Below are 27,471 nucleotides of genomic sequence, written 5' to 3'. Positions count from 1 at the left end.
CCCTAAAAAAGCAAAATCACCCATAAATAAATTTAAAGTTACTATATCATCATTCTGCATCCCCTCACACACTTTATACTAAGAAAGGTTGCAGTTGTCTTCTGCAGACAATGTTCAAACCACTAAATCTTTTATGCAACCACTTCTGACAAACCACATATTGGATTTCTCCATACCACACTTGACTCAGACTACTTAAAGTGGACAAGGAGCTTCATATTGTCCCTTTATGGCAGTGTGATTGTCTGTCATCACTTTCAGCTTGGCTGGTTTAGTGGTCTGGCAAACCTACATTTTAAAAAGCTCCATCACATTATCAAACATACAGTTAAAGTTATTGGGACTGATGTACATGATTTGCTAAGTGTGTGTCAGTAAGCAATGCTGAAGAAACTGGAAATCATCTCACCTGATGGCAGACACCAACTACTTCCAAGGGCGTCACTTTAGTAAATCAGAGAGGATAGCTATTTTAAAGACCCACACAAATCACTGCAGAAATTCCTTTCTTCCCAGTGCCATACATATTTGTAATAAGCAATATCAGACATAATAAAACATTTCTAGAAGTATAATGTTTTTCATATGTATCATGTAACCATTTTAAGTTTATTTGTACTAGGAATAGTTAACAAATAATCGGGCTTTCAAAAGATCTAAACCCTTAGAACTTCTGTGTAAGTTTTAACCTGTCTTCTGTCTATTTGTTTGATTTCATTTTTGATATTGGATACAATTGAGAAGAAAAATTTCACGTTAGCTTGTGTAAACATGGCTAAGTAAAAACCTTGTACCTTGAACATTGACTGACAGCCATGAACCATCACTTTCATTTCTGTCATGAAAAGAAATGGCCACAGAATGGTTTCCTGTTGCAGCCCACTTTCGCCACAAAACTTTCACTATTCCCATCAGTTCTCATGACAGCCGTTCAGACTTCCTCATGCATTTACATCATTTCAGATCAATAATCATCCATTGACACTTCACTTCTCTAGTGCCCGCTTCACCACCTTTCATCAAATCCCATTTCTAGATCAAATGCAGAATGCACCTTCTTTACCTGACAAAAGAGATCTCATCTGCAGTTCCCATTATATGCATGAAACCAAACTACATTTTTTAAAATTGATTCCTGATTCTTTACTGTAGAACTCTCACAACCTCCTCCATGATCTGCTGCAAAAAGCTTGATTGTTTGACATGACCTACTCTCTGTTGCATCATCTTTTTTTTCCATATAATCGAGCAAGTACACTTCTTTACTAACGTTTAGGAATTGTCCCTTCACGCACAATCATGTTGTACAGTTCTGCCAACCATTCCAATGTCTGAATGAATTCACATCCTAAACACATTTCTGTTTCCTTCCTCATTATGTAATTTACTTACCATGTCCTGTCTCTTACCATAAAGCCTTTGTAACTACTTTTCCGGAATTTTGCATTTTGCCTTGTCACTTTCTGCCTTTGTTTTCTGCCACTTCTTATAAAAACTATTCTTTTCTTCAACTGCCATCTCTGTCTTAAAATTCCACCACCACATGTCCTTACATCTTAGAGGCCCTTTATTCAGCTGGCGACTTCTGTTGTTTTCAACCTGACATTCTTCATTGCTTCTCTCTACCCATCATACACAATATTTCTGAAACCTCATTCACTCTTATTGTCATTGTTTCAGCAAATTTATTTCCAGTTCTTCAGGCTCAGTACATACCTCTTCTTACTTTTCTTCATGACTAAAAACATTTCCTATAACTAAACAATATTGTGATACACAACCTTCTTTAAGGATCTTCACATTTTTTACCATTTCCTGATCAACCATTCTCAACCATTTCCAGTGCATCACCAAACTCCAGAGTTTTCTTGCCCTCAGCATTCCTGGCAACAAAGATAAACTGACTCCCTTACGGCCATCAGCACTCTCCCCAGAATCGTTACTCAAGTCATAACCCAATACAATCACCTTCTGCTAAAGACAACCAAGATGTCACCTCTATCAACCCGTCCCAAAATCTTTTTCATTATCACTTCTGCCAACCTGTGGGGTATATACTGAGTAGTGTTGATCATTGAATTTCACCAAAGCATTTTCTTTAATACCAGCACCCCATAATGCTTTGTAGGTCCAGTGCGACATCCTCTGGAGCTGTAACAGCCAACATTGATGGGACCACTTCCTAGGTGTATAATGCTGATCATATGCATTACAGACTCAATGGGATGAGGTATCTGTGCTTGTAGCCAAATGTGCAGGTCGATCTTCGAGTTCCTTATCAACATAAGAGAAGGAGGCGCATGCCCTATGCATGCATACTAATTAGCCACGTTGGAGCAGAGAGAGTGAAAACAAACCTTGAAGGAGCCTGATGCCAAAAACTCTATGAAATAATAATAATAACAAAAGATGTATTACTATTTTCAAGATGTTTCTATCTTTTTGAGAGAATAAAAAGTGCAAAGCATCAGCACAGACAGTTTAGAGAACCTTAGAGAGAATAGAACAAGCCAGCGGTTTCAATTAAGACACGCCACTTTGAATTTTCTGCCTTTAAAAGACCTACATATTTTTTCTGACTATTGACTGCAATTTCAGCATTTCCATTTTGTTTTGATGAAATATATGATTGCACATCTCTAAGTGCTTTCTGTCTTCTTTGATATCACTTTGGCCTGGTGGTGTAGTGGTTGGCACAGCTGTCACACAGCTCAGGTCACCTTTTTGGCCACAATAATGAAACATATACAGCATAAATAATGTGTTATCTCAGCTTCTGAGGTTGTAATGTATTATAACAAACAGTCATGATTTTAAAATGTTAATTGTGTCAATTGCAAGTATCCAAAGTGTTTGGCTAGACCGCTTCATTGTGTAGGTCCACCTACTTTTTTAGTTGCAGCTGGCATCTTTGAATTGCCAGCCGTCAACAGGGTTTGGTTTTCTGAGATGAGGGGCTAAAGCCCCAGAAGACTTCAATGATGCCATTGGCTGTGGCCCTTCTGCCTATTAAATTATCCAGGCAACTAAAGAGCAAAAGTGGATGGTTGACCATATTAAAAATAAAAAGAGGCCAAGATACTACAGCGATTCAAGGTATCCCTGATTCCAGAAGGACATTGGAGCTGCCGTGGAAATACAACCCATGATCCTTTTAGCAGAGAACTTTGTGTCTTGATTAAGATGTTGAGCAAAATCAAAATAAGGCAGCGTGGTGGCTCTGAGGCTAGGGATCTGCACTGGCAATTGGAAGGTTGTCGGTTCGAATCCCGTAAATGCCAAAAGGGGACTCTGCTCTGTTGGGCCCTTGAGCAAGGCCCTTAACCTACAATGGCTGAGCGCTTTGAGTAGTGAGAAAAGTGCTATATAAATGCAATGAATTATTAAAATCAAAATTTTGGTAAATCAGCATCTATTGCTCAGCTGTAACGCATGGACAGTTCTCTTTGTAGATACTGCAGTACATGTGTGTGTACACTGAATAGACAATTTCCTTTGACCTTCAATCCATGCAATAGATGGCATCTTCAGTACATTCCTTTTATAGGCTAACCCCCCATATTGTGAAACTGTTATATTTGATCCAGTATATCCAGGTATCTTGCATCTTGTCTACAATTTTTCATATTTATGTGACTGACATGAATTCACAACACCTGAGTAAAATGATGTTTTTATCGCATTTGAAGGTGGAAATGTTCAACTCTAACAGCATGTTTTTGATAGTCCAGAATTCTGCTAATCCTGCTTAATAACCTAGCAGTAGAGCTGCCGAAAATCAGTATGTATGGTCCATTGTGGAGCTGTTGTGATGATAGGACTGGACTCCTATTAAATAGATTTGAAACTAAGTGTAAGACATCTATTTTTGCAGTATTAAGTTATGTTGACTATCTCTCTATATAAAAAAAAATCCTGGAAAGGAAATTTCCAGGGCGACAATATGTGATCTTGGAAGTTCTCGGAAGACATTTAAAAGACACGCGAGACAAAAAAGACTGCCCACGGAGCATCTTGCGGGGACTGTAAACATGAAACTTGGTGCCAAGAGATTGTCCCAGGGCCGTCTTGTGGTGACGTGGAACATGAGATTCTTAAAAGACACGCCCTTGTTATCAAATAAGAGCACAGCCAGCGGTGGCACACACAGTGCTCTCAGCAAAGAAGAAACAGCAGCACGGAGAAAAGAGACCTTTGGGAGAGAAAAAAGGCAGATAAAAGATTATGAAAGCAGTGGAATTTTAAAGGCTCAAACAAACGATGGCGCGATAAACATGCAGAGAAAGGTACAGAGTATGAAAGCAGTAAAATTCGAAAGTATTGTAGCATCCCAGCCAAGTTGAAGCCTTTTTTCTTATAAGTCACCGTTAGGTCCGATTGATGGAGGGCGGAATACAGCACGGAAGACTGATAGTGGAGTATTGATTGATGTGGTGGGGGGGCGATTGCTAGAACGTTGTGTTTGGGGTTACGAAGACAGCGATTGTTCAAGTAGAACTTTTGTGGCACTTTATTACGTCAGTCGCTACAGTTTCAAAAAAAGATTGCATTAGCGCAAAGGTAATTAATCATCAGAACCAGGTGTGACTGAAAAAATAGCAGGACAAATCGAGGTCAGAAATAAAAGGAAAAGAGTGGAAAACAAAGTCTTTTCGCCTTCGCATCATTCAATGCATAAAATGTGGATTTACACAATAATGAACCATACTCTATGAGAATCTGTGCTCCCGCACCAGTCAAACCAACGACATGTTTCATTTCAAAGAATACACAATTCGGTCAGGCATATATTTATGATCATAGAGAAGCGATGTAAATTTTAACAGACGACAAGAAAAGTAATGTATATATTCCACGAATAACAATAGACACCAAGGGAGATCGTGATATTAGTATTAAAATATTTACAGTTTACCATGAGAATAGCTTTTGCTATGACAGTTATCAAATCACAGGAACAAACATTAGAAAAAGTCAGATCATTTATTAGAGAAACAGAAACAATATTCACTCTCGGGCAGTTATACATTGCGTTGTCACAATGTGTCTCCAAAGACGGAATCAAAATTCAGTGCGATATGGAAGAAAAGGTAATTCCAAAGTATTGTTTTTAATGGAACTTTAAAGTAAAAGCAGTAAAATTTGAAAGTATTGTGGCGTCCCAGCCAAGTTCAAGCCTTTTTTGTTTTAAGTGACTGTCAGGTCCGATTGAGGGAGGGTGGAGTACAGCATGGAAAACTGATAACGGGGTACTGATTGATGCGGTAAGAGGGGGCGAGACGTGGGGGATGAGGGCTTGGAGAGGGTGCTAGAAAGTTGTGTTTGGGGTTACGAAGTCAGCGATTGTTCAAGTGGAACTTTTGTGACACTTTATTACGTCAGTCGCTACAGTATCAAAACAAAAGATAGTAAAGATCGCATTAGCGCAAACAAAAGGTAATTAATCATCAGAACCAGGTGTAATTGAAAAAATAGCAGGACAAAGCGACGTCGGAAATAAAAGGCAAAGAGCACAAAACTAAGTCTTTTCGCTTTCGCATCATTCAATGCACAAAACGTAGATTTACACAATTATGGACCATACGCTATGAGATTCTGTGGTCCCGCAACAGTTAAAGCAATGATTCCAAAGAAGAAAAAAAAAGCTTTTAAAATTGTATATCTGATTAAACAAACACAGGGGTTGGTAAGCGAACTGAGCAAGGCTCGGAGCCCATTATTACACTAAAAGAATAGTCAAGAGACAGGGTCGCTACACCAGAAGGCCTGATTGATCAGAAACATTAGAAGGACAAAAACAAAATTTAGCAAGAAGTCAAGATCAAAACTAGAAACTTTTCGCTACAATATTTTTGTTTTTCTATACAGTCTTTCCTTTAAAGTTTAAATATTGAACATTCTTTTTAGCGCAAACGTGTTTTTTACGGGAGCATTTTTATAAACTGCATCCCATAATGTGAACAATATGCAACACACATAAAGCTCCAAAATGATGTCACTAAAACAACAACAAAGTATATAAACAATACAGAATAAATATTAATAATGCAGAGAATCTTGTGAAGTAAAATAAGCACATCAAAATGCATTCTTGACATAAATATTCATTAGTTTTTAGATTTGCATTTTAGCATTTATGCACTTTTAATATCTAGGTTATCCACACCATTACTCACCAGCTTGAGATATGAAAGTTGTTTTGCAAGTTCATTCTTTAGATCCTTGAAGGCATCCTGTGGACAACATGGAGTCATCTTGAGCCATCCATAAAGAAGACAGAATGAATACTAAGGAAGGTGTCTTTATTTTTAGTGCAACCCACAAGGGAGGCAATAATCACATGGAATAACAAAAATAAAAATAAACAAAAGGAAGGCAAAGCCATGCTGCTTCCGTTTGGCCCAGGTTCATTGCACAATCTGTTTGAAGTGGTGGCCGGTCCCTTTCAAACCTTAGTGCCAAACAAAGCTTTTCCTTTCTTTGTTCTTTCGCTTTTCCTCCAGCCAGTCATGCCCATACCATGAATCACCTCCTGAGTCAATGGCAAATACCAAAATAATTACAGTAATAGCAAAGCATAACAGTTGAAAAGTAGAAGTGTAAATCAGATTATGCAGCTTAACAAACCCATTCAACGTTGTCCTGGAAGTGCATTGTATTCTTATATGATAGATACTGTAGGTAGGTAGGTAGGTAGATACTCTATCTTTATAACTATTTCATTATAGACAGATGTGGGTTGAAAAAATGTTTCCCTCTTTGACTAATTCTAGTTTCAGTTGGTCTACTATAATAGCATGGCCAGAGTATAAAAATAAAGGTTTGATTGCATCCATAATACCAGTTACCAACACTGCTGATTGTTGATGATGTGATGGATAAAGGAGTCATTTTTACTAGACCCCTTTGATATTCGTGGTCCAGGCTCTGAAAGCCACAGTATACGTATAGTGCCTGAACACATCTGACTTGGTGCATCTTTATTTGCTGACACCAAACAAGTACAATCCATATCTAATTACTGGAACACGTGGATGACTTTTCTGTATTGCACATCACAACCTACTTTAGCATCTGTAGGAGGATGACGGTGTGAGCTGTCTGTAGGAGCCAATTGCCTCCATTTAGACCATAAAGGCTGAGCTGCACAATTTCACCTCAATGGACCGGCTCTCCAGCGTCACACTTGATGAACTTCATAGAGAACATTGTCCTAACTAGTTTGGCCAGATCTGGAAAGTAAAGCAAATCAGATTTGAAGGGAAGTGAAAATGACATTATTTTATAAAAATAAGATATTACAATAAGTACTTGTGGACTGTTTGGAAGAAATGCATTAAAATGTGTCGTTGACCAATAGACTATTAATTTTGTATGTATGCAGATCAGAAGAGTGTGAATAACCTTCATCTCATGCAGTAGATTTACTTCACAGTTTCTCTTTTTTTGTTGTTCTGCTTTATATTGTTAACTTAAATTCAATTAGCACATTCTCCTTTAATAAAATATTGTGGCAGTGAATTTTGATCATTGCAAGGCATTTCTCTGTTTTCATATAGTATAGGACTAGCTCACACCTTACATTTGCAAAGGAAATTAAAGGGAATATAAAATAAAAAAAAATGTCGCTCTACACATACATTAGTGAACCCACCCATTCAACAGTCCATATGAAAGCAGAAGATGTGGGCAAAGATGTTCTTTGGTTCATTCGATCAGGAAGAACCTTTTTAACATGAGGTTAATGAGGTCATGCTGCAAACCCATTTAAGTAATTAATTCCAGTTACTCTCCAAGATAGATGGAGCTGTGACAGATTTTGTAAGCAGTGTGTATTCTGTCCTGCCATATTGTCAACATTTAAAATAAACCGTTACCTGAAGAAGTTCACCTACCATTGGAATATAGCAGAAAGTGAAAAACAGGCTGTTTTTAAGTTGCAAATATTACATTATTTAGACATTTTAGAATAATTCTAATGAAGTGTAAAAAAATATATTTTTTTATTGACTATGGTCTTGTACTAGCTAATGGTACATTATTTAAATAACATAAAACAAAAGATTTGTCATTTTTGTCATTATTAGGAAGTCAAACTAATTTATGGAAGTTTTATCTACTGTATATCTATAAACACACACACTCATAAAGACAACAGAGGACTGTAAAGCAAATTCTCTGTTTCAGGCTGATCCTGCATTCAGCACACCCTTTGAGACCTATGACCTTTGGAAAAAGGCCAAGTCAGTGTTGAGCTGGCAGGACCGCCCAACTACCCCAACATTCCCAGCACGTTAGAGTATCCTGTCATGCGGGTGCAGCAGTCCAAGACTAGGGTCTGTAATTAGTGCTGCTGTTTCTCTTGTTCTAAAGAGCAGAGTAGCTTGATCAATGGTGCCAATAAAAGAGAGATTGGAACAGCGTCGTGATAGCAAGTCAGAATAAGGGTCATAATGAATGTGATGTTTAAAAAGATTGACAGATATTAAAGTAATGAAAAGAGAAATTCTTGCAGTGCTAAAAAGAGTGCATGACACAACAGCAATGTATCTTAAATTTGAATTTATATATCAATGGTGTATCAGTGTATCAGTTATATTAACAGGTACTGTAGATCATTCCAAAATTTGTTAAAATCCTTTAGGAGGAAAATGTGGAAATCGGCACTAAGCTTAACCAGCCAAACCAGTTACATAATTAGATAGATAGATAGATAGATAGATAGATAGATAGATAGATAGATAGATGGATAGATAGATTGTCCTCAGTGTTTGGATTTTTACAGAAGGTGATTAAATACATATATACATAAATACCACACTGTGATTTGAGCAGGGCGGCACGGTGGCGCAGTGGTAGCGCTGCTGCCTCACAGTTAGGAGACTCGAGTTCGCTTCCCGGGTCCTCCCTGTGTGGAGTTTGCATGTTCTCCCCGTGTCTGCGTGGGTTTCCTCCAACAATCCAAAGACATGCAAGTTAGGTGGATTGGCAATTCTAAATTGGCCCTAGTGTGTGCTTTGTGTGTGTCCGGCGGTGGGTTGGCACCCTGCCTGGGACTGTTTCCTGCCTTGTGCCCTGGGGATTGGCTCCAGCAGACCCCTGTGTTTGGATTCAGCGGGTTGGAAAATGGATGGATTTGAGCAAACATCAGAATGGATAAATAGCAAGAACAATTCTAACTTGGTGGTTACAGTGGTGTAAAAGAGCTCCAGTGACTTTTGTCGACACACTTCTACTGAATAATTTGTTGGCTCAATGTTCTTAGTGTTGGTGTGTCAGAGAGATGGTGTGTAGCATTGTACATAACGACACTAAATTTTGTTTTAATTCTCTCCTTTGCTACGACCTCCACGGGTCCTACAGTGCATCCTATAACAGAGCCTGACCTTTTAATTAGCTTGTTAATTCGGTGGGCCTCTCTTGAATTGATGTTATCTTCCCAGCACACCACGGTGTGAAAATAATAATAATGTTAATGTCATTGTCCAGGTACAACGCATATCCCCTTGGGATCAGAGTGCAGGGTCAGCTAATGTAAAGCATTCCTGGAGCAATTCTTCAATGGACCAACAGAGCAGAATCCCTTCTGGCAGTAACAGGATTTGAACCGGCAACGTTCCAGACACCGGTGCAGAATCTTAGCCTCAGAGCCACCACTGGCCATCACAAATTTATAGAATATGTGACGGATGTCACTTCCCACATTAAAGGAACACAGTCTCCTAAGAAAAAAGAGTCCGCTCTGCCCTTCCTTATATAGATTCTTGTTATGAGACCAGTCCAGCCTGTCATTAATGTGAACCCCCAAGTACTTGTTGAAGTGCACCTTCTCCACATCCACTCCATGAACAGTGACCGGGCATAGAGGTTCTTTGGTGTAACAAAAGTCATTAAAGACTTCCTTGGTTTTGCTAATGTTATATTGCTGATAATTGTCTTTGTACCAAGAAACAAAGTTCTCCACGTGACTCCTATACTCTGTCTCACCCCCCTTATTGATTCACCCTGCATTTTAGCATCTAGATGACATAATTGTTGCAATGTCAGTTAACTGTAGGATAGAAGTGCACTCTTAGAAGAGCCAGAGGGCAGTATATTTTATAAGAGTCTATGGTATTTGACAAATGAGAGGAGACCATTCAGTCCAAGATCGTTTGCTTAGCTAATAGCTACACTGTGCCACGCTTCAGTACTCAGTATTATTTAAATGCCACGAATGAACACGTTTTTCTATGTTCTTTGTTTTAACAGCATTCATTTTGTCAGCTTTTTAATTGGCAAAAGCAGATCGTAGTTAATGTGGTATTATGTGGACTAGAGGATTGGTTATTTTTAAAGATAACACATAATACAAAAACATTTCGGCAAATGTAAAATTTAGAAGTGGAAGTTTACATTTCTTTAAATGTTTATGTTAAATATTTTATATTTATATATATTATATTTTAAAATGTATAAATATATACATAAATAAATATATTATAACATCATGCAGTATACTAAAATATTTCTTAACATATGTGGATTACTACCATAATTTTATATTGCAATATACTTTTAAAAATATAAAATATACGCTCACTGGGTGAGGTTTCTTTTTGCTCTCAATACAGCCTCAATTCTTCATGCCATAGATTCACCAAAATATGTTAGAAGGATGTGGACATGATTGGATCACACAGTTTCTGCAGAAATGTCAGCTGCACATTCATTCTTTGATTCTCCCGTTCTGCCACATCCCTAAGGTGATCAATTGGACTCAGATGTGGTGACTGGGAAGGTCACTAAAGAACACCAAACTCATTGTTATGTTCATGAAACCAGTTTGAGATGATTTTTGCTTTGTCATATGGTGCATTATCAAAAGATTTGTAAATTGTGAACATGCAGGGATATACATGGTCAGCAACAATTCTCGAATTGGCCGTGGCATTCAAGGGATGATAAATTAGTATTAATGGGCTTTGAGGTGTGCCAAGAAAACATTCCTCACACCTTTACACCACCACCAGCAGCCTAGACTGTTGGCACAAGAAAGGTTAGGGCAATGAATTCATGCTGTTGACCCTACCATCTGTGTGCCTCAACAGAAATCAAGATTCAACAGACCAGGTTTCATTTTTCTGATCTTCAACTTTGCAGTTTTGGTTGAGCCTCTGCCGACTGCAGCCTCAGCTTTCTGTTCTTGGCTGACAGGTGTGGAACCTAACGTGATTTTCTGTTGTTGTAGCCCATCCGCCTCAAGATTTGATGTGTTGTGTATTCTGAAATACTTATTAGTTCAGCACAGTTGTACAGAGTGATTACCTGAGTCTTTCTATCAGCTCAAACCACTCTATCCATTCCCACTGACCTCTCTCATCAACAAGGCGCTTCCGTCCAAAGAACCGCCGCTGGCTGGATATTTTTTATTTTTCGTCCCATTCTGAGTAAACTCTAGAGACTGTTGTTCTTGAAAATCCCAGGATATCAGCAGTTACAGAAAGTCTCACATCAGCCAGTCTGGTACCAACAATCAAACCACAGTTGAATTCCTTCTGATCATATTTTCTCCCCATTCTGGTGGTTGTTGTAAACAGTAACGGCAGCACCTGACCTGTACCTTCATGATTTTATGCATTGTGCTGCTGTTACATGATTGGCTAATTTGATAATTGCATGGATAAGAAGGTGTACAGGTGTTCCTAATAATTTATCCAGTGTATGTGTATTGTTATTGATCAGCCTAGTTTTATAGTTATTTTTGAATCATTATTTTTCGGATTTGTATGTCTTTTTCTTCTGCTGCTCCCGTTAGGGGTTGCCACAGCGGATCATCTTCTTCCATATCTTTCTGTTCTCTGCATCTTGCTCTGTTACATTCATACCTGCATGTCCTCTCTCAGCACATTCATAAACCTTAGGCCTTCCTCCTTTTCTCTTCCCTGGCAGCTCTATTCTTAGAACCCTTCTCCCAATATACCCAGCATCTCTCCTCTGCACACGTCCAAACCAACGCAATCTCGCCTCTTTGACTTTGTCTCCTAACCGTCCAACTTGAGCTGACCCTCTAATGTCCTCATTTCTAATCCTGTTCATCCTTGTCACGCCCAATGCAAATCTTAGCATCTTTTACTCTGCCACCTCCAGCTCTATCACCTGCTTTCTGGTCAGTGCCACCCTCTCCAGCCCATATAACATAGCTGGTCTCACTACCTTCCTTTTCACTCTTGCTGATATTCGTCTGTCATAAATCACTCCTGACACTCTTCTCCACCCATTCCACCCTGCCTGCACTCTCTTTTCCACCTCTCTTCCACAATCCCCATTACTCTGTGCTGTTGATCCCAAGTATTTAAACTCATCCACCTTCGTCAACTGTACTCCCTGCATCCTCACCATTCCACTGACCTCCCTCTCATTTACACACATGTATTCTGTCTTGACTCTCTGGCTATATATCCACTTGTAGAAAAAATCTCAGCAGTAGATTATTGAGTGTTGTTTGGAGTTTAGAGAAGGTATTGTTTTTTCTGAGGATTTTTTAGTTATTGTAATTTATTTGCTCTGTTTTCTGGCTCTCTGCCTTTGGATCATGTATTGGGACTTTGGATTGTCCTTTTGAGTATCTTGTTATATTTTTCAGTTGTTACTAAAATATCTTTATTTAAGGATTCTCTTTTGACTTGTCTCTACAAGCCAGCATTTACAGTTTCTCTCTCCATTGTGAGACATTTTGATATATTTTGAAACTGGCTTTGCATTTTGAGCACTCCATTTTTGGGGGCCTGTTTAGGCTGAAGCCTGCAGGTAGTAGTTGGAGACTTGCTGCCTTAAGGTGAGACTAAAGCTGGACTGGCCAGTGAAGATTCTGTCCTGCCTTTTGGGTCTCTTTTTACCATGTTTGAGACTCTGATTCGTAACATGTATTTCTTAATATATTGTTTAAAATGCAAGGAATAATACACTGTCAAAAAAATAAATAAATAGAAAATATATTTTTGATAACACAAATACCAGCAATAATATACTATAAAATATATTTTAGGTTATACTGTATATTTAAATATATTTCAAAACAGTATGTGTCTCTTAGGTGTTTTTTAAATGGAATATTTCTTAAGCCAAACTTTACTGGGACCCTTACAAATTCTGAGCGCAGTATTAACCTCAGACAAGTAAATAAAAAGATTGTATAACCTGCAATGCTCCGGCCTCAGTACCTGGTTTGGAAATTGCTAACTAAGAGGAGATAATTTCAAATAAATTGTATCTAAATGGCTTTTCTTCCATTTTTTAACATCTTAGCCTTTGATATGTTGACTTGTCATTTTAATTGTGGCTTGTTGCTTTGCGTATTGATGTGCTACATGAGAATGTACAGCTTTTCACAAATATAACATTTGCCTAAGAGCCACTGCTGTAACACTCCATGCCTATTTTTATTTAAAACCGATGGCCTAATATTGAGATTCATTCATCCCTAGAAACTAATATTGAAGAGGTATACATTTAAGAAATTTTCTGACAGAAGCCTCTTGACCAAAACTGTATACAGATGTTTACAAGTGATACAATCAAACAGAAGACTTGACCTTATAGTAGTAGTGCAGAATAAGAGCTTTAGAATAAGATCAGAGTCTGAGAATTGTCCAACATAAAGGAAGGGCTGTGTTTTGGTAACAGAAATAAGCACACAGTATCCAGCAGAAGGAGTAAGACCTGTGCATATACAGAATAATAGATACTGTCGCCACACTTATATTTGTATGTGTCCTTATCTGACTCCAGTGCAACTAGTGCACTATGTGATGACGTGGGTTCTTGCTCTATGCTCCCACTTCCATTTTAGGGAGCTCTTGAACTCCACATCGTCGGTAATGTAACCGGATGAGCTGATCAGTGAGGACACAACGAAGCAAGGAGATGGTGCATAAAGGTACAAAAGTGCCTTTATTTAAAACAACAAAATCAACACAGTGTTCAAAATATATAGTGCAAGGTTTCCAAAATGTAAAATAAAAAAAACGGTTAAAATCCGTTAAAACCAGTGAAAATGTGGAGGTTAAAATAAATAAACAGATCCTTTAAAAACCAAGGTTAAAACAATGGCTGGAAGCAGTCCTTTTAAAAACAAAACCCAATGCCTTCTTTCTACTGGCGACTCCCCTGCTTCTCCCGTCCAGGTTTTACACCAGGGGAGTCACCCTACCTGCAGCTGTCCTTTACGTCCGGTTGCATTTCGGTCCCTGGCTCCATCAGACCGAGACTTAAGTTCCCCAATGGCCAGGGCGCTCATGCTGGGGTTCACTCTCCTAAGCCTTCCTTGCTTCCGCTGCCTACCGTGGCCTTATGTGGCAAGCCAACCACCTTCCGGGTCACTCCAGCTCTCTGATCGCTCGGCTAGAGCTACCGCTTCCTTCAGCCCCACTGAGTGTCGGCCAAACACCCTTTCAAGGAGGCTCTCCTCCCAGCTGCCTGCAAGCACCAGCGACTCTGTTCTCAATCACTCGCTCTCCCAATCTCGCTCTGGCCCTTTACCCAAGCCTTGCTAGTCTTTCTCCTCTAACCTCCGTTCTTTCCAGTCCTTTTTTCTCTTCTCCCTCCACATTCTCGCTCCTACTATTTATAACGGGGACATGGCCCAGGTGTGGTGATTAGCAGTTTCTGCCATCAATTACAGATGTGGATGATTCCTCACCTGTGCACTTAAGTGAGGAAATTCCCTCCTCACATAGTGTCTGACCACACTACCACACCCCCTCTATAAGCTGCGAGTGCGGCAATTATCAATTTAAAAACTGGGCTTTTTCTTCTGAGCAGTGGACCCGCTATACCACTACTTAGTCCAGCTGTAGTCCTTTCTCTCTCCCAAGATCCTCTTCCACACCAGTCACCTCTTTCCCCTCCATTACATCAAGTGAACACTTACCTCTAGATTCCCACCTGACTCCAGACCCAGCAGAAGTGTTGTATGACCTTAATAGCCTGAACTGGGTGTATTTTCAGTATTACTGAATTTTTCTGAAGAATTACTTTCAGGTGAGATTAAGCCCCGTGACACAATCCATAGCAAATATCTGGAGGTCCCCTGGCATCTCCTGATATCATGTCAGCATACAGTCCAAATCTTTTTGTTTCCTTTCAATGTATCGGCATCAGTGCAGGAGCTGGACTAACATCAGTAGCAACCTCCAGCAGTGCTGCCAAATACTGATATAAGAGAATGAAATATTAACATTCTTCATCCTGCTTTCCTATGGGGAAGCACATCTGTACAGGATAAAGTAAAATCCTTTGCAACTCACCCTGTGTACTTTTACAACATTAATTGTTCTAATTTACTGTATAATTTGATTACTTATAGCGAGGAACAAGTAATTTGTTTCTTGAATATCAAAGAAAATAAACATAATTGTTTCAGCGTGGAGTGACTTGGAGCCTGTACGCTGACACAGCTACTTACGTGAACTGCTGTTATTGAGTTTCAGGGAGTTCAGAGTAAATTGGAAAGGCTGTGTTTCATTTTTTCCAAGTGGAAAGATAAGCCAAGTAAGTGACTGATCCGTCTAAAGCAATGGGTCTGGACACACAGTATATAACATGTCTTCTTGGACTCCTCCTTGGACTTCTACTCTACATATTAGGGCGCTATATAACTTAACACTATGTTAGTCATCTTAATTGCTTCTGAACGCTGTCTGGAAGTTCATAGTAATGAATCCACTTCAACTCCTAAATCCTTCCCATGAGGTGTTCTTTTCTATTATGTATTCAAACCTAACTTTTTTATTTCTTCTCTCTATATATATAAAATCCAAGATCTGTCTGTCTGTATGTCTGTCCGCTTTTCACGAGAGAACTACTTAACGGATTTTGATCAGGTTTTTTTCTATAATTTGCTGAACATGCTGGTTGATTTTGCGACTTCTCTCATTTCGCTGTGTACCAAGGTTCGCTTATGGTACCCATTTATTTGTGCGAATCTGAGAGACACACAGCAGGCCGAGGGGAAGGGGGTGGCTCCCTCCTCACTCACACCCCAGCCTCGGGGCGTACTTTACCTCAGTTTAGTTAGCGAACGAGAGAACTACTTAATGGATTTAGATCGGGTTTTTTTTCTAGAATTTGCTTGAACATGCTGGTTGATTTTGCGACTTCTGTCATTGCGCTAAGAATCATAATTCGCTTGCAGAAGTGATTTTTTCGAGCTAATCCAAGACAGAGGCTGTGGCCCGAGAAGAGGGAGAAGCGTGACGTCAGAAGTGAGAAGCCGGGCAGGGACTTCTCACTGTCCTGTTTCACTAATACACGGGCAGAGCCGCGGGGCATGGCTAGTATGTAATATTTTACATTTACTGACATTAAATTTCATCTTTTACAAATCAGTTCAAGCTTGTATGTTTTCGGAGACCCTCCGTAATGATTCAACAGATTCCAGATTATCTGCAAATCCACCTCTCTTGGTATGATCTGCAAACTTAACCAGCTTGTTATTTATATTACTAACCAGATCATTTATATATATTAAAAATTCTCATAATAAGAACTTTTAGGTCTAAATATTAATTGGTTGATTATGGTCAGACAATGGACACTTTGAGGAAATCACAAATAATGCCACTGAAAGATGTATTAACTGTAATAAACATGGGCCCTGAAAGTGCTGCAAACAAGGCTTTCACTAGTTAAGTTGAGTGTAGCTTTTATTTTCATTCAATAATTTAGGACAACTTTCAGAGTGATCCTCATAGTGGACCTTGCTATACTGTTTAATGCTCTTAGACCCACCTGCTGACTGACTATCTCATGATTTTCTTCTTCTTCATGTTCAGGTTAATTCTACGTTTCACTATTGGGACTTAAGGGTGTGTTGTTAAACTGTGAACTTCAGTTAACTAAAGTACCTTTTTCCTTTTTTAAGAACTATTGTAATTAAACCTCTTTCACAAAGGAACTGTGGAAGCTGATCTACTTTAGCTATAGTTGAAGGTATTCAGAATAACAATAAGTATTCTATTTTCAGCCATTTGGCTTCCCTCCTGCCTTTGTGTTGCTTGATTTGTAATAAGGTGCTTCAGTAATTTGCCCTCATATTGCATATAAATCCAGCTATCCATTTGTTTTCTAAACCTTCCTTTTTTTCAGAAACAGACCAAATTTATCCTAGACAGTACTCCGTGACAGTCGGTAGTTAGAGAATACTTTAAAAGACACCATTGAAGTGTTGCAAGCATTGAAGCCCCCAGAAGAAACTCACTTAAATATAGGGATCAACACCTCAACATGGAGGAGTACAGCCACATGTTAAAGGCCATTGCTTATTTTGCAGGTCATGTTGTACTTCTTTGTTTTATACAGTGTATCTCATGGAAAAATCAATAAGTTCTCTGGTGACATTTTGCTAGATTGGCGTCTGGGCAGATACTCACAGCTCCCTGTCAGAGATAACACCTTTGGAATAACTATAGGGAGGTAGTATTTTGTAATGTACTCGACTTAAAGTCTGTTTTCACATGTGTTTCTGTGTTCTCCTAGTTGCATCAAATCGCCAAACAGAATTGTCCTGCAGGAAGGTGAAGCATGAGGACTAACAGTTCTTTGTTTAAACTGTTAAAAGCAGAAGCCTACCTCTTTCTAAATAATAAATAGATCTACTTTATTCTTTATTTGGCCCACACCTTTATCCAAGGTGACTTACAGGATCAGGGTATGTTACAAATGTTTACATTTACATTTTGTTTTCCTTTAGCTGAGTCAGGTGAAGTGACTTACTCAGGGTCACACTGAGAGGCAGAAGCAGGAATTGAGCAAGCAACCTTATTATTTACAGCCCCTTTCTGCCATATGAATGGCCCTCTGTCCAAAGTTTGTTCTCTGCTTTCATCCATCACTGCTGGAATTGGTTCTAAATTTGCCTAAAATGGATGGAAGACTAGGTGAACAGAAGTAACAGAGAATGGACAGTTTTATTAGAAAGCCAACACTAGGTCTGACTGAGTCACCCTGAGCAAGTTACTTAACCTGTTCACAGCAGTCATTTCTTTGCCCTTATGGCATTCATCATAATTTTATGGAGTCATTATTGCTGCTATACAGAGAACATTGAAATGCTTACCTGCATGCGCTAATCAGCATCCCACACATCACCAGTCTCTGGTGCCATGATTAGCAGATGCTGTTGTAACATGAGCCTGTTCAGCTTTAGTCAGGTTGTCACAATGCTGGCAATATTAATGTCACAGTCTGTGCATTCAACCGTACATCTATTTGATAAAACCTGTGTGTGCTTTATAGAAGAGCCTTACATACTTGTTGAGAGCTGCTGTTATCATCTACTAATTCTTGACAATGCACTGCTAGATTGATGTACACACTTAAATAGTCTGTCCATTCCAAAGCAACTAGATATGGTATCCCTAACCACTGGCATGTTTTACAATTACTACCACATTTCATAGGATCTCCCATTTTTTCGTTTGCACATAACCACAAAGTATACAAAGTATATAAATAGTTAAAACGTCCAACTTTAAATTTGACAGTCATTTAAACCTTCCGAGTAGATTCAGTAGACTGAGGATTCTCTCATGTCTACAGTGCAACAGTTACAGTAATGTATATAGAGGAGGTCAGGCTGAAAGAGCTGATGTTGCTGTTATGTTGCAAAACAGATCTGACGGTTGGTCAAGAGGTGTTATGGAACACGCTCTGCACGCTAAGGAGGTAGTAGACAAGGAGAGAATTAAAGCAAAACTGAGTGCCATTATGAACAATGCTTCACACCCTCTCTATCTGAAGTGTATTGAAAAGTGTTAGAGGGGCTCCATTATACCAATAGCAATACGTCTGTATAATGTCTCACCAGGATTGATCTATCATTTGCCAAGTCAGAATTTTTTCATTCTTTTCAATTCTCTTCCGTCTTTTTGTCATTCTGGTGTGTGTTCAGACCATAGTGTCTATCTATCTATCTATCTATCTATCTATCTATCTATCTATCTATCTATCTATCTATCTATCTATCTATCTATCTATCTATCTATCTATCTATCTATCTATTGTAGTGGAGTGAGTGATAAGGCAGGACAAGTCCACAAATAGTTAGGGTGCCAAATTGATTTGACCAAAAACAATCTTCAAAAAAAAACATGTGCTCTAAACCTCTACAGTTATCGGCTTTTATACTGGACAGAGTGGAAGGGTTGGGGCTTCTTTGACTCTGTTGTCCTTAAGGGGCAGTTTCTCAAGACTGTGAGGGAGAAACGAGCCAAGACAGCAGAACCTCTCAGGCCGGTGTGGTACCACATACCTTAGGTGAACCCAGAAGGTGATCCTCTGGTACGTGTGAGTAACACAATCTAAGCATTTATTTAATGAATTACTGTAAAAAGCCAGATTTCCCCATGGGGAAAAATACAGTTCTATCTATCTATCTATCTATCTATCTATCTATCTATCTATCTATCTATCTATCTATCTATCTATCTATCTATCTGTCTGTCTGTCTGTCTGTCTGTCTGTCGTCCTTGTTTGTTGTACTATGTGGACAAAACAGAACAATCAGTCTGTACATGAATATGAGCACACAAAAGTAACAATAGAACAGGTTTGGTAGGTCTACCAGTTTCTAGGCATTTTATTGAACAATCCTAGAGATTGTCAAACTGTATCCAAGGGCCAATGACTATTGCGAAAGTCCCTCTGGATTTTTAATTTAAAAACGTTAAAATTGTTACCTGACTTGACATTCTGACTTGGGATGCTATCTTTGAAATTTATGCATTTCTGTGATTTTACTTCAGAGCAGGACAGATATTTTGGGTTCAGTGCTATTTATAGAAGTTATTGGAATACTCGTGCTCGACACAGTTAATACTTTGTTGTGACTTTTGTCCTAGAAGTACATATGTTTACCTTTCTTCTTATTGTTTAGCAGTTACTATTTAATGTTTCTTTGGTTATAATTGTTTATCATTATTGTCTACCGAGAGCCTTGTCCATATTTTTCCGGGAGAAGAAAAGAGTAAATAAAAAAATACAAATTATTTTTTAAGAGAAAGTAATTACCATTCACCCATTCCCTTTCATTAAGTAGGCTGAAAAATGGATAAGGATCTGTGCTGGTATCCTGAGGGTTGCTGGTTCAAATCCCCATCACTGCCAAAAGAGATCCTACTCTGCTGGGCCCTTGAGCAAGGCCCTTAACCTTCAATTGCTCCAGGGGCACTGTACAATGGCTGACCCTGCGCTCTGACCCCAGGGATATGTGAAAACTAACCAATTCCTAATACGAGAAACTGTATAAGGCGAAATAAAGAACAAAAAAAAAAAAGACATTTATATAGGATATCTATAGTACTGTACTGCATTATAAGCTATGAGGGTAAATCAAAAAGTAAAGGGAATTTGAAAATTACACAGTAACAGCTATAGAATTGCTATGAAAGTGCTCTGCTGTTAGTCTACTTGAAGCCAAAGTCAAATTAGTGGAATTTGTGCCATTGTTGAACAACATGCTTTAGTGAGATTTCTTTTGGCAGAGGGAGTGAAACCTGCTGAAATTCACCAAACATTGTCGGCTTGTGCAGATCAGTAAGCTGTTTGGGTACCCATCTTGCACAAACTTTATTGTACCCCAAGTGATCATCACTATGGCACGTACAGGTTCATATGTGATATCCAAATGTGCAGGAGCAGCAGACAAAGTGATAACACGGTCTTCTGTGATGATCTCCCCTGTTGATGTGGGATTGTGCGCACGATGCTGATGGTCAACCAGATTAAGCTTCATCAGTTACAGTTGTTCTTTCCCCTTTAAATATTTCTCCTCATTCATAAACTTTTCACTGAGTTGTGCTGTTTTCACTTTTGTACTTGGACAACATTGGAAAACTTTAGTTTGCCTTTCTTTCATTTTTTATTTACAATTGTAATCATGTAGTTTTTAGCTCTGGTTTTTATTTAATATCGGTCAATCGCAATGAAGTTAGAAAGGCATCCGGAGTAAGAGAAGGAAGATTTTAATATCTGATTGATCAGGGATGTGTCTTCTTTTCAAGTTCTTCCTTAAAACGAAGAAAGCAAACCTGTGGTATCAACTGTACAATGAAAGTCTGCTAGGGCTTGAGGTTTCTATTTTATCTTCTGTTACGAAAAGGCACAAGTCTGATCCTCATTCAGAAGAGGCTACTGTATGTTGGTGACCCACCTGGAATGCCTCCCGATTCATTTTCAGGTCCCAGGCCTACATGCAACTCCTATGGGCTGCAGCTGGCATACTCAGGGAGACAAGAGTGTAGTTACACAGAATAAAGGTGATGGCAGGCTGTTCAGAATTGTTACCGTCTGCCTCGACCATTTGGTGGCTGCGCAGTGACAACTAAAACCAGCAGTGCCTGGCAGCCACAAGTGTTCTTGCCCTGGAAGTCAGCCATTTTTAATGTGTCTTTATCCAAATCAAGGTTCACAACATATCAGCAGTCCGAGTACTTGTTTGTGACAGACATGAAGAGCCTCTTCTCTGTGCCAGCTTTCCTAAGCTTTGAGTGGCACTTTTTGATGCTCTAATAGGACCACCAAACTTAGTGCTGGTTAATTTTGCAGAAAAATAATTGTGAACCATTCACCATAAGAGTACCCCCACTTCAGTATCTAAATTATTGTATATTTTACACAGTAGATGTAATTAGATCCTTTTTGGGTTGTATTCATCTATAGAGAGCCTGAGAGAAGGAAATGACCCCACAGGTTGTTCTTTTCACTTTTTTGTGTGTATTAGTCATTCAGTTATTATTCAACCAGATACATCCTAACACAGGGTCACGGGGGTCTGTTGGAACCAATCCCAGCCAACACAGGGCGCAAGGCAGGAACAAATCCCCGGGCAGTGCACCAGCCCACTGCAGGGCACACACACAGCACAGAGCAGGGACAACTTAGGATCACCAATGCACCTAACCTGCATGTCTTTGGGAGGAAACCCACGCAGACACGGGGAGAACACGCAAACTCCACACAGGGAGGACCCGGGAAGCGAACCCAGGTCTCCTAACTACGAGGTAGCAGCGCTATCACTGCGCCACCGTGTGTGTGTTAGTCAGTTAAATGTGAATTCTACAGGTTTGAAAATGTCATTGCCACCCCCAATAAACTAAACTACTTATCAGGATAGCTACAGTAAGGGCTTTTAAACATTTTGGATAACAATGTACTGTAAACTGTTCTACATTTGTATCCAACCATAAGGATGAAAATAACATTACATATTTTAAAGGTAAATCAAGCCATAATCAAAAGGAATTCATGAAAATTTTCATGAAAACATGTTTATTCATCTACAAAAGGATTACAAAACCATTATAAGGCTCTCTACAGATTTACAGTTATAGTCATATTGGATAAATAAAGGTCATTCATCCTAGTAGGGGCCACTCTGGCAAAACACTCACCTAGCAAGTAGGAATTTCACTGTACTCTGTGCACGTGACAGTAATGGCTCTATAAACCCCATAAACTTAGAGTGCAGGTGTTTTCTTTCATTTTACCTGACAAATGCAACATAACAAAACAGCATTCAATGGCAGAGAAGCAAAGTGAAAATCACTACTCACTAATAACAGCAGAAGTTTAAACACCTCAAAACAGAGGACAGCAACCTTGAACTTTAAAGAAAATAACGCTTAACTTGACTTTTAAAAATGATTTGATTTTTCAAGACAAAATCTGTGAAGGCAGCAGATCAACATCATCCAACAAGAGCCTCTGGTACAACAGATACAAAGGGCATGTTTCCTGTCTACGGCATTCCAGCTGTGGCCAGGTGGTTAGGAGAAAAGATGCCAAGGCTGGATGGCTTGGTGACCTCCAGCAAGGCAGCATTCAGATGTTAAGCCATTGTGACAGACAGAAAGTCCAAGAGCAAGCAAGTGAGCAAGTGGCAGCAGGGTGTTGTAGCTGCTCTTGTTATCTTATTCAAATACTACTCACAGAATTAGTCAAATAAATAATAGAATTCCATATCTGTTCCTTCTTCCTTTCATAATTAGTATATACCAGTAAGTTCTTACTTATATAAAGATTGTATGCCTGGACATCAAATATGGATGCTTACATTTGAAAAGGCATTTTGTTTCACAGCTCATAAACTCTTTAGTGTCAAAGTAAAAACAGATCTCTGTAAAAATAATTTTAAATTAATTAAATTAATTACAAATGTAAAATACAAAATAATTGATCTCAAGTATTCAGCTCCTTTAATGTGACACGCCTAAAACATCTCTGGGGTAGCCTTCTTGTTTTAGAAGTCAAATTATTAGTTCAATGGAAGCCACTTGTCTAGGGTTTCAGTCGATTGTAGTAAAAATGCACTTGGAAGGTCCAACTTGTGGTAAGTCACTATGGTGGCCTAACATACAAGATGAAGCCAAAAGGTCACTCCAAGCAACTCCATGGAAACGTGATTGGAAAAACACAAGTCAGATGATGGTGGAGACAAGAAAATATCCAGGTTACTGAATGTTCTGGGGAGGAGGTCCAATTAAATCATTCCTTAAAAATCAGAAAGAGTATGGCACATCTGTAAATGTGCCTAGAGCAGGCCGTCCACAAAAACTGAGTGATCATGTAAGAAGAAGACTAGTAAAGCAGGCCACCAAGAGACCTGTGAGAACTCTGAAGGAGTTACAAGTTACAGTTACTAAGATTGAAGTGTCTGTGCAGACAACTGCTGACTAGCTGCTTCTCCAGTCACAGCTTTACGTAAGAGTAGCAAAGTGCGTGCCACTGTTAAAAAATGGCACATTAGACACATAGGAGACTCTAAAGTTAGTTGGAAGTAGGTTATCTGGTCTGTTGAGACCAAACTTGAGTGTTCTATCCATCAGACTAAATGTCATATGTGTTGTAAGCCAAACACACTACCCTCTCTGTAAAGCTTGGTGGTGGTAGCATAATTTTTTGGGGATGCTTCTCAGCAACAGGCCCTGGAACACTTGTGAGGATAAAGAGGGAAAAGTGTGCAGCAAAATATGAGGAAATTCTTGAGGAACATCTGATGTAGTCTGCACGAAACCTGTGCCTTGGGGTAAGATTTGTCTTCCGGCAAGATAGTGATCCAAGCATAATGCCAAAGCTACACAGGAATGGCTTAAAAACAGCAATGTTAATGTCCTGGAGTGCCAATTCAGAGACCATATCTCAATCAAATTGAGAGTTTGTGGCTGGACTTGAAAAAGGCTGTTCATTCACAGTCCCCATGCAGTCAGTCAGAATTTGTACAGAATACCAATATTGTAAAAGTACCAAAAAGAGTAGAGTACCAGCATTTTGTTAATTTTGTTTAAAATTTGCTAAATTTGGGAACTCTACCCAACACCCTGCTCTTCAATTTATATCTAGCTAGAGTCACGAAGGGGGCTACCACCCTCCCCAGTGCTCGAATGTGTACCGACGCTCCCAACGAATCAACTGTGAAATGGAAAACGTGGGAATGATCAATTATTTGCTTTAGTACCACTTCTGAGATCTGAAAGCAGGTAGCAATAACAAAGTCAAAACTTTATTACCGATCCAACACTAGTCAAGCAGATACACAGACCTAAGCACACAGAATCAAGGCTGTCATGGCGGCCAAAGGTGCAACCGCTAAATGCTGAATGCTTATGCAATCACTTCATTTGTGTATTATATTTTTAATTAATTTAGACTACTCTGTTCCGCCTTGCCATTGCAGAGACTTTTTACTTCCTCATATATGAAGTATAGGGAAAGTATTGTAATCATTCAAAGATTAGATGTCCTGATTTTGATGAATGTCGATGTTTTAGACAACCCTGCCTTTCTCGTATACGAAGTATAGGGAAAGTTTTGGAATCCTCCAAAAATTCAATTTTTCAAGATTTTGATGAATCTCAATGTTTTAGACCTCTCTGAGTCCGCAAATACCAGTTTTGGAGTTATGTCTGTGTGTTTGCTTGTGTGTGTGTGTATGTAAACACAGTAACTTGAGTGTGCTTTCACTTAGGTCAACCAAATTTTACATGCAAGTATTAGGTACAAAACGTAGATTTCTATCGGCCTTTGGACTTTTAGTTAGTGGTAAGGTAAAAGGTACTGCAGAGTGCGATTTATTCAACTTTACTTTTATCATAATTGTTCAATATATTACTAATTTGATTTGAATTGTTGTTGATGGTTCTTTAATGTACATAATATAAAAATGTAATCATTGTCTTGCAGTGTACTCCTAAAATATCCAAAGTCTAGTCTTTCAAAGTTACCGTATATGTGTGAGTAATTGCAAGCTAAATCCATGTGTAAAGACAATAAAACTTTTATAGAAAGTGTGCATCACAGTGAGGTGCTACTCATTCTTAATGAATTTCTGAATTTCCTCTTGGAATTAAAAGTATCTATCTATCTATCTATCTATCTATCTATCTATCTATCTATCTATCTATCTATCTATCTATCTATCTATCTATCTATCTATCTATCTAATATTTTACGCATTCTGCACACAGCCAGAGTGGTGGCCGCAGGTTTAATTAAAATCAAACACAGGTGTGAAGCACCTTTGCCAACAATTACATCCATTTAGGCAGATAAATATATTAATGTTTTCATCGTTCTTTTTAATTTATAAGTGATTTAAAACAGGTATTAAATATGAACCAGAAATTTTGATTGTAAGTGCAACTGTAACCTTTTTTCTTTTTAATATTAAATTGCACCACAAATGTGCTTATCCTCACTGTGCTTATCCTCATCATTTTTGGAGTAATTATTTTATAGATATAATCTGGAAAAACCTGATGTGAAAGTGCAGAATTGTGTCAGATACACTTCAGAACATGCATCAGTTGACAGCTTGTATAATTTAATTAGATTACCATTCATAAAAGGTGTTTATAACACTTGAGTAAAGTTCATTCTGAGGCAAGCAGCTGCACTAGCCATCCATCCATTTTCTGATTTATTCGTTGCTAATCCAGGGTCAGTGGGAACGTCTCTCTGTCCTAGCATCATCAGATACAGGGAGGTGGAGGCCACCCGGGCAGAATGTCAGGTCTTCATACACTCGCACTGAAAACAGGACAGACTGAGCTAGAGGGTTAACATGGCACACCTGTGTTTAGGATATAGAAGGAAGACGGAGTACCCAGAGAAGGGACATATGAATGGGCACAACATGCAAGCTCCTCAAAGACACTGGAAGACAGCTGAACCCGGATCCTGGACGCTGCTCCTGTCACCTCTCTGCCACCCAAGGCTCCACTATTTGTGTTTTAAATAAAGAACCCTATATGAAGATCAGTATGTTTTACCATTATGTTTATAGTGTCACTTGCGGAATTAAGTGAGGATTTTTTTTTTCCTGAAGGAACAAGCTGCATGTTTTAGGTTGAAAGCTGGTAGGCACTTGGACCCAGCAGAAACAAGCAGCCCCTCTTCTCTATCAGTCTTCTGCTAGAGCCTCCAGCTCCTGCAGTAACATTTCTCCCTTATTTCTTTGCTTTTGACAGTAGGAGGCTGTCTGCCCAATCACTATGGGAAGCAGGTGTAGATGACACACCATCCACAATGATGAGGGGAGGGAGGGACTGGCTTTGATATGTAGGATGTGGCTTCAGAAGAGTCACCAAAAGAAAAAAAAAAACAAACACACAACCGTGCCAGAATAAAAGAGACAGAGAGAGAGAGGAGAAGGAAATAAGTGACTTGTGAGTGCGTGCTTCTGAGCGTGTGCGAGTGTGTGCATGTGAAAGGGACACTCTGACAGTCAGATAGTGGGGAAAGCAAAGATCAAGCATGGTTTTAATACTGCAGCACATTCTCATTGCCGTCATTCAATTTTTCAGAAGGGGACAGCAAGCGTTCCTGAAGGCAGATGAGCCCCCGTCACATTCCAACGTCTTGCAGGTAGGACAGATGTATTATCTCTTCTTGTAGGCATGCTTGACATTCTCTTGGTGCTTTTCCCAGTCCTCTGGCATGTGGGGAAGAAATGTGCACTTTGTACTTGTGCTACTTTTGTCAGTGAAATCTAAACTTGTGTTGGCAATGAGGAAAAAAAAAAGAGTGAACTTTTTTCAATTCTGTCTTGTCTGGATGTGTACAAAATAAGGTGCTGTCTTACGGTCTGTGTGCTTGAAAATGAATGCATCGGAACTCTTCAGTCTATTGCTGTTTTTGTTTAAACATGAAGTTGCCTTGTTAAAGCACCATATATTCTAGCATCTCATTACATTTATTATTTAAAACAGCTTTTCAGATTCTCATCAGCCTCTTCCTGTCAGTAACTATACTCAGTGCTCAAGTTATTGATCCCTATTGCCTGGCCATTTGGTGTATGGCAACAAATGTAATGTATCGTATTCTGTGCACATTATTACTTTCTTAATCATTTCACTTATTTTACTTTCCTCAGCATAACTGAAGTTATTGAACAAATGTGGTGCTATTAATTACGTGTTCGGAACAGTTGTTTCA

At 39.0% G+C, this 27,471-nt stretch overlaps 1 protein-coding gene across 2 annotated transcripts in view; it reads left to right on the top strand.

The window, feature by feature from the left end:
- Positions 1–27,471, top strand: part of LOC120523931 (cGMP-dependent 3',5'-cyclic phosphodiesterase) — a 798,989-nt gene that overhangs the window by 261,686 nt on the left and 509,832 nt on the right. For both annotated transcript variants that reach the window (XM_039745642.1, XM_039745643.1), the window contains exon 2: positions 26,841–26,901. In XM_039745642.1, coding sequence (XP_039601576.1) covers positions 26,841–26,901 — 61 coding nt within the window. The remainder of the gene's footprint in view (positions 1–26,840; positions 26,902–27,471) is intronic.

The sequence above is a fragment of the Polypterus senegalus genome, chromosome 2 (genome assembly GCF_016835505.1).
Source record: "Polypterus senegalus isolate Bchr_013 chromosome 2, ASM1683550v1, whole genome shotgun sequence".
NCBI lineage: Eukaryota > Metazoa > Chordata > Cladistia > Polypteriformes > Polypteridae > Polypterus > Polypterus senegalus.
The sequence above is the reverse complement of the archived record's forward strand: the minus strand, read 5'-3'. Positions and strand labels throughout refer to the sequence as shown.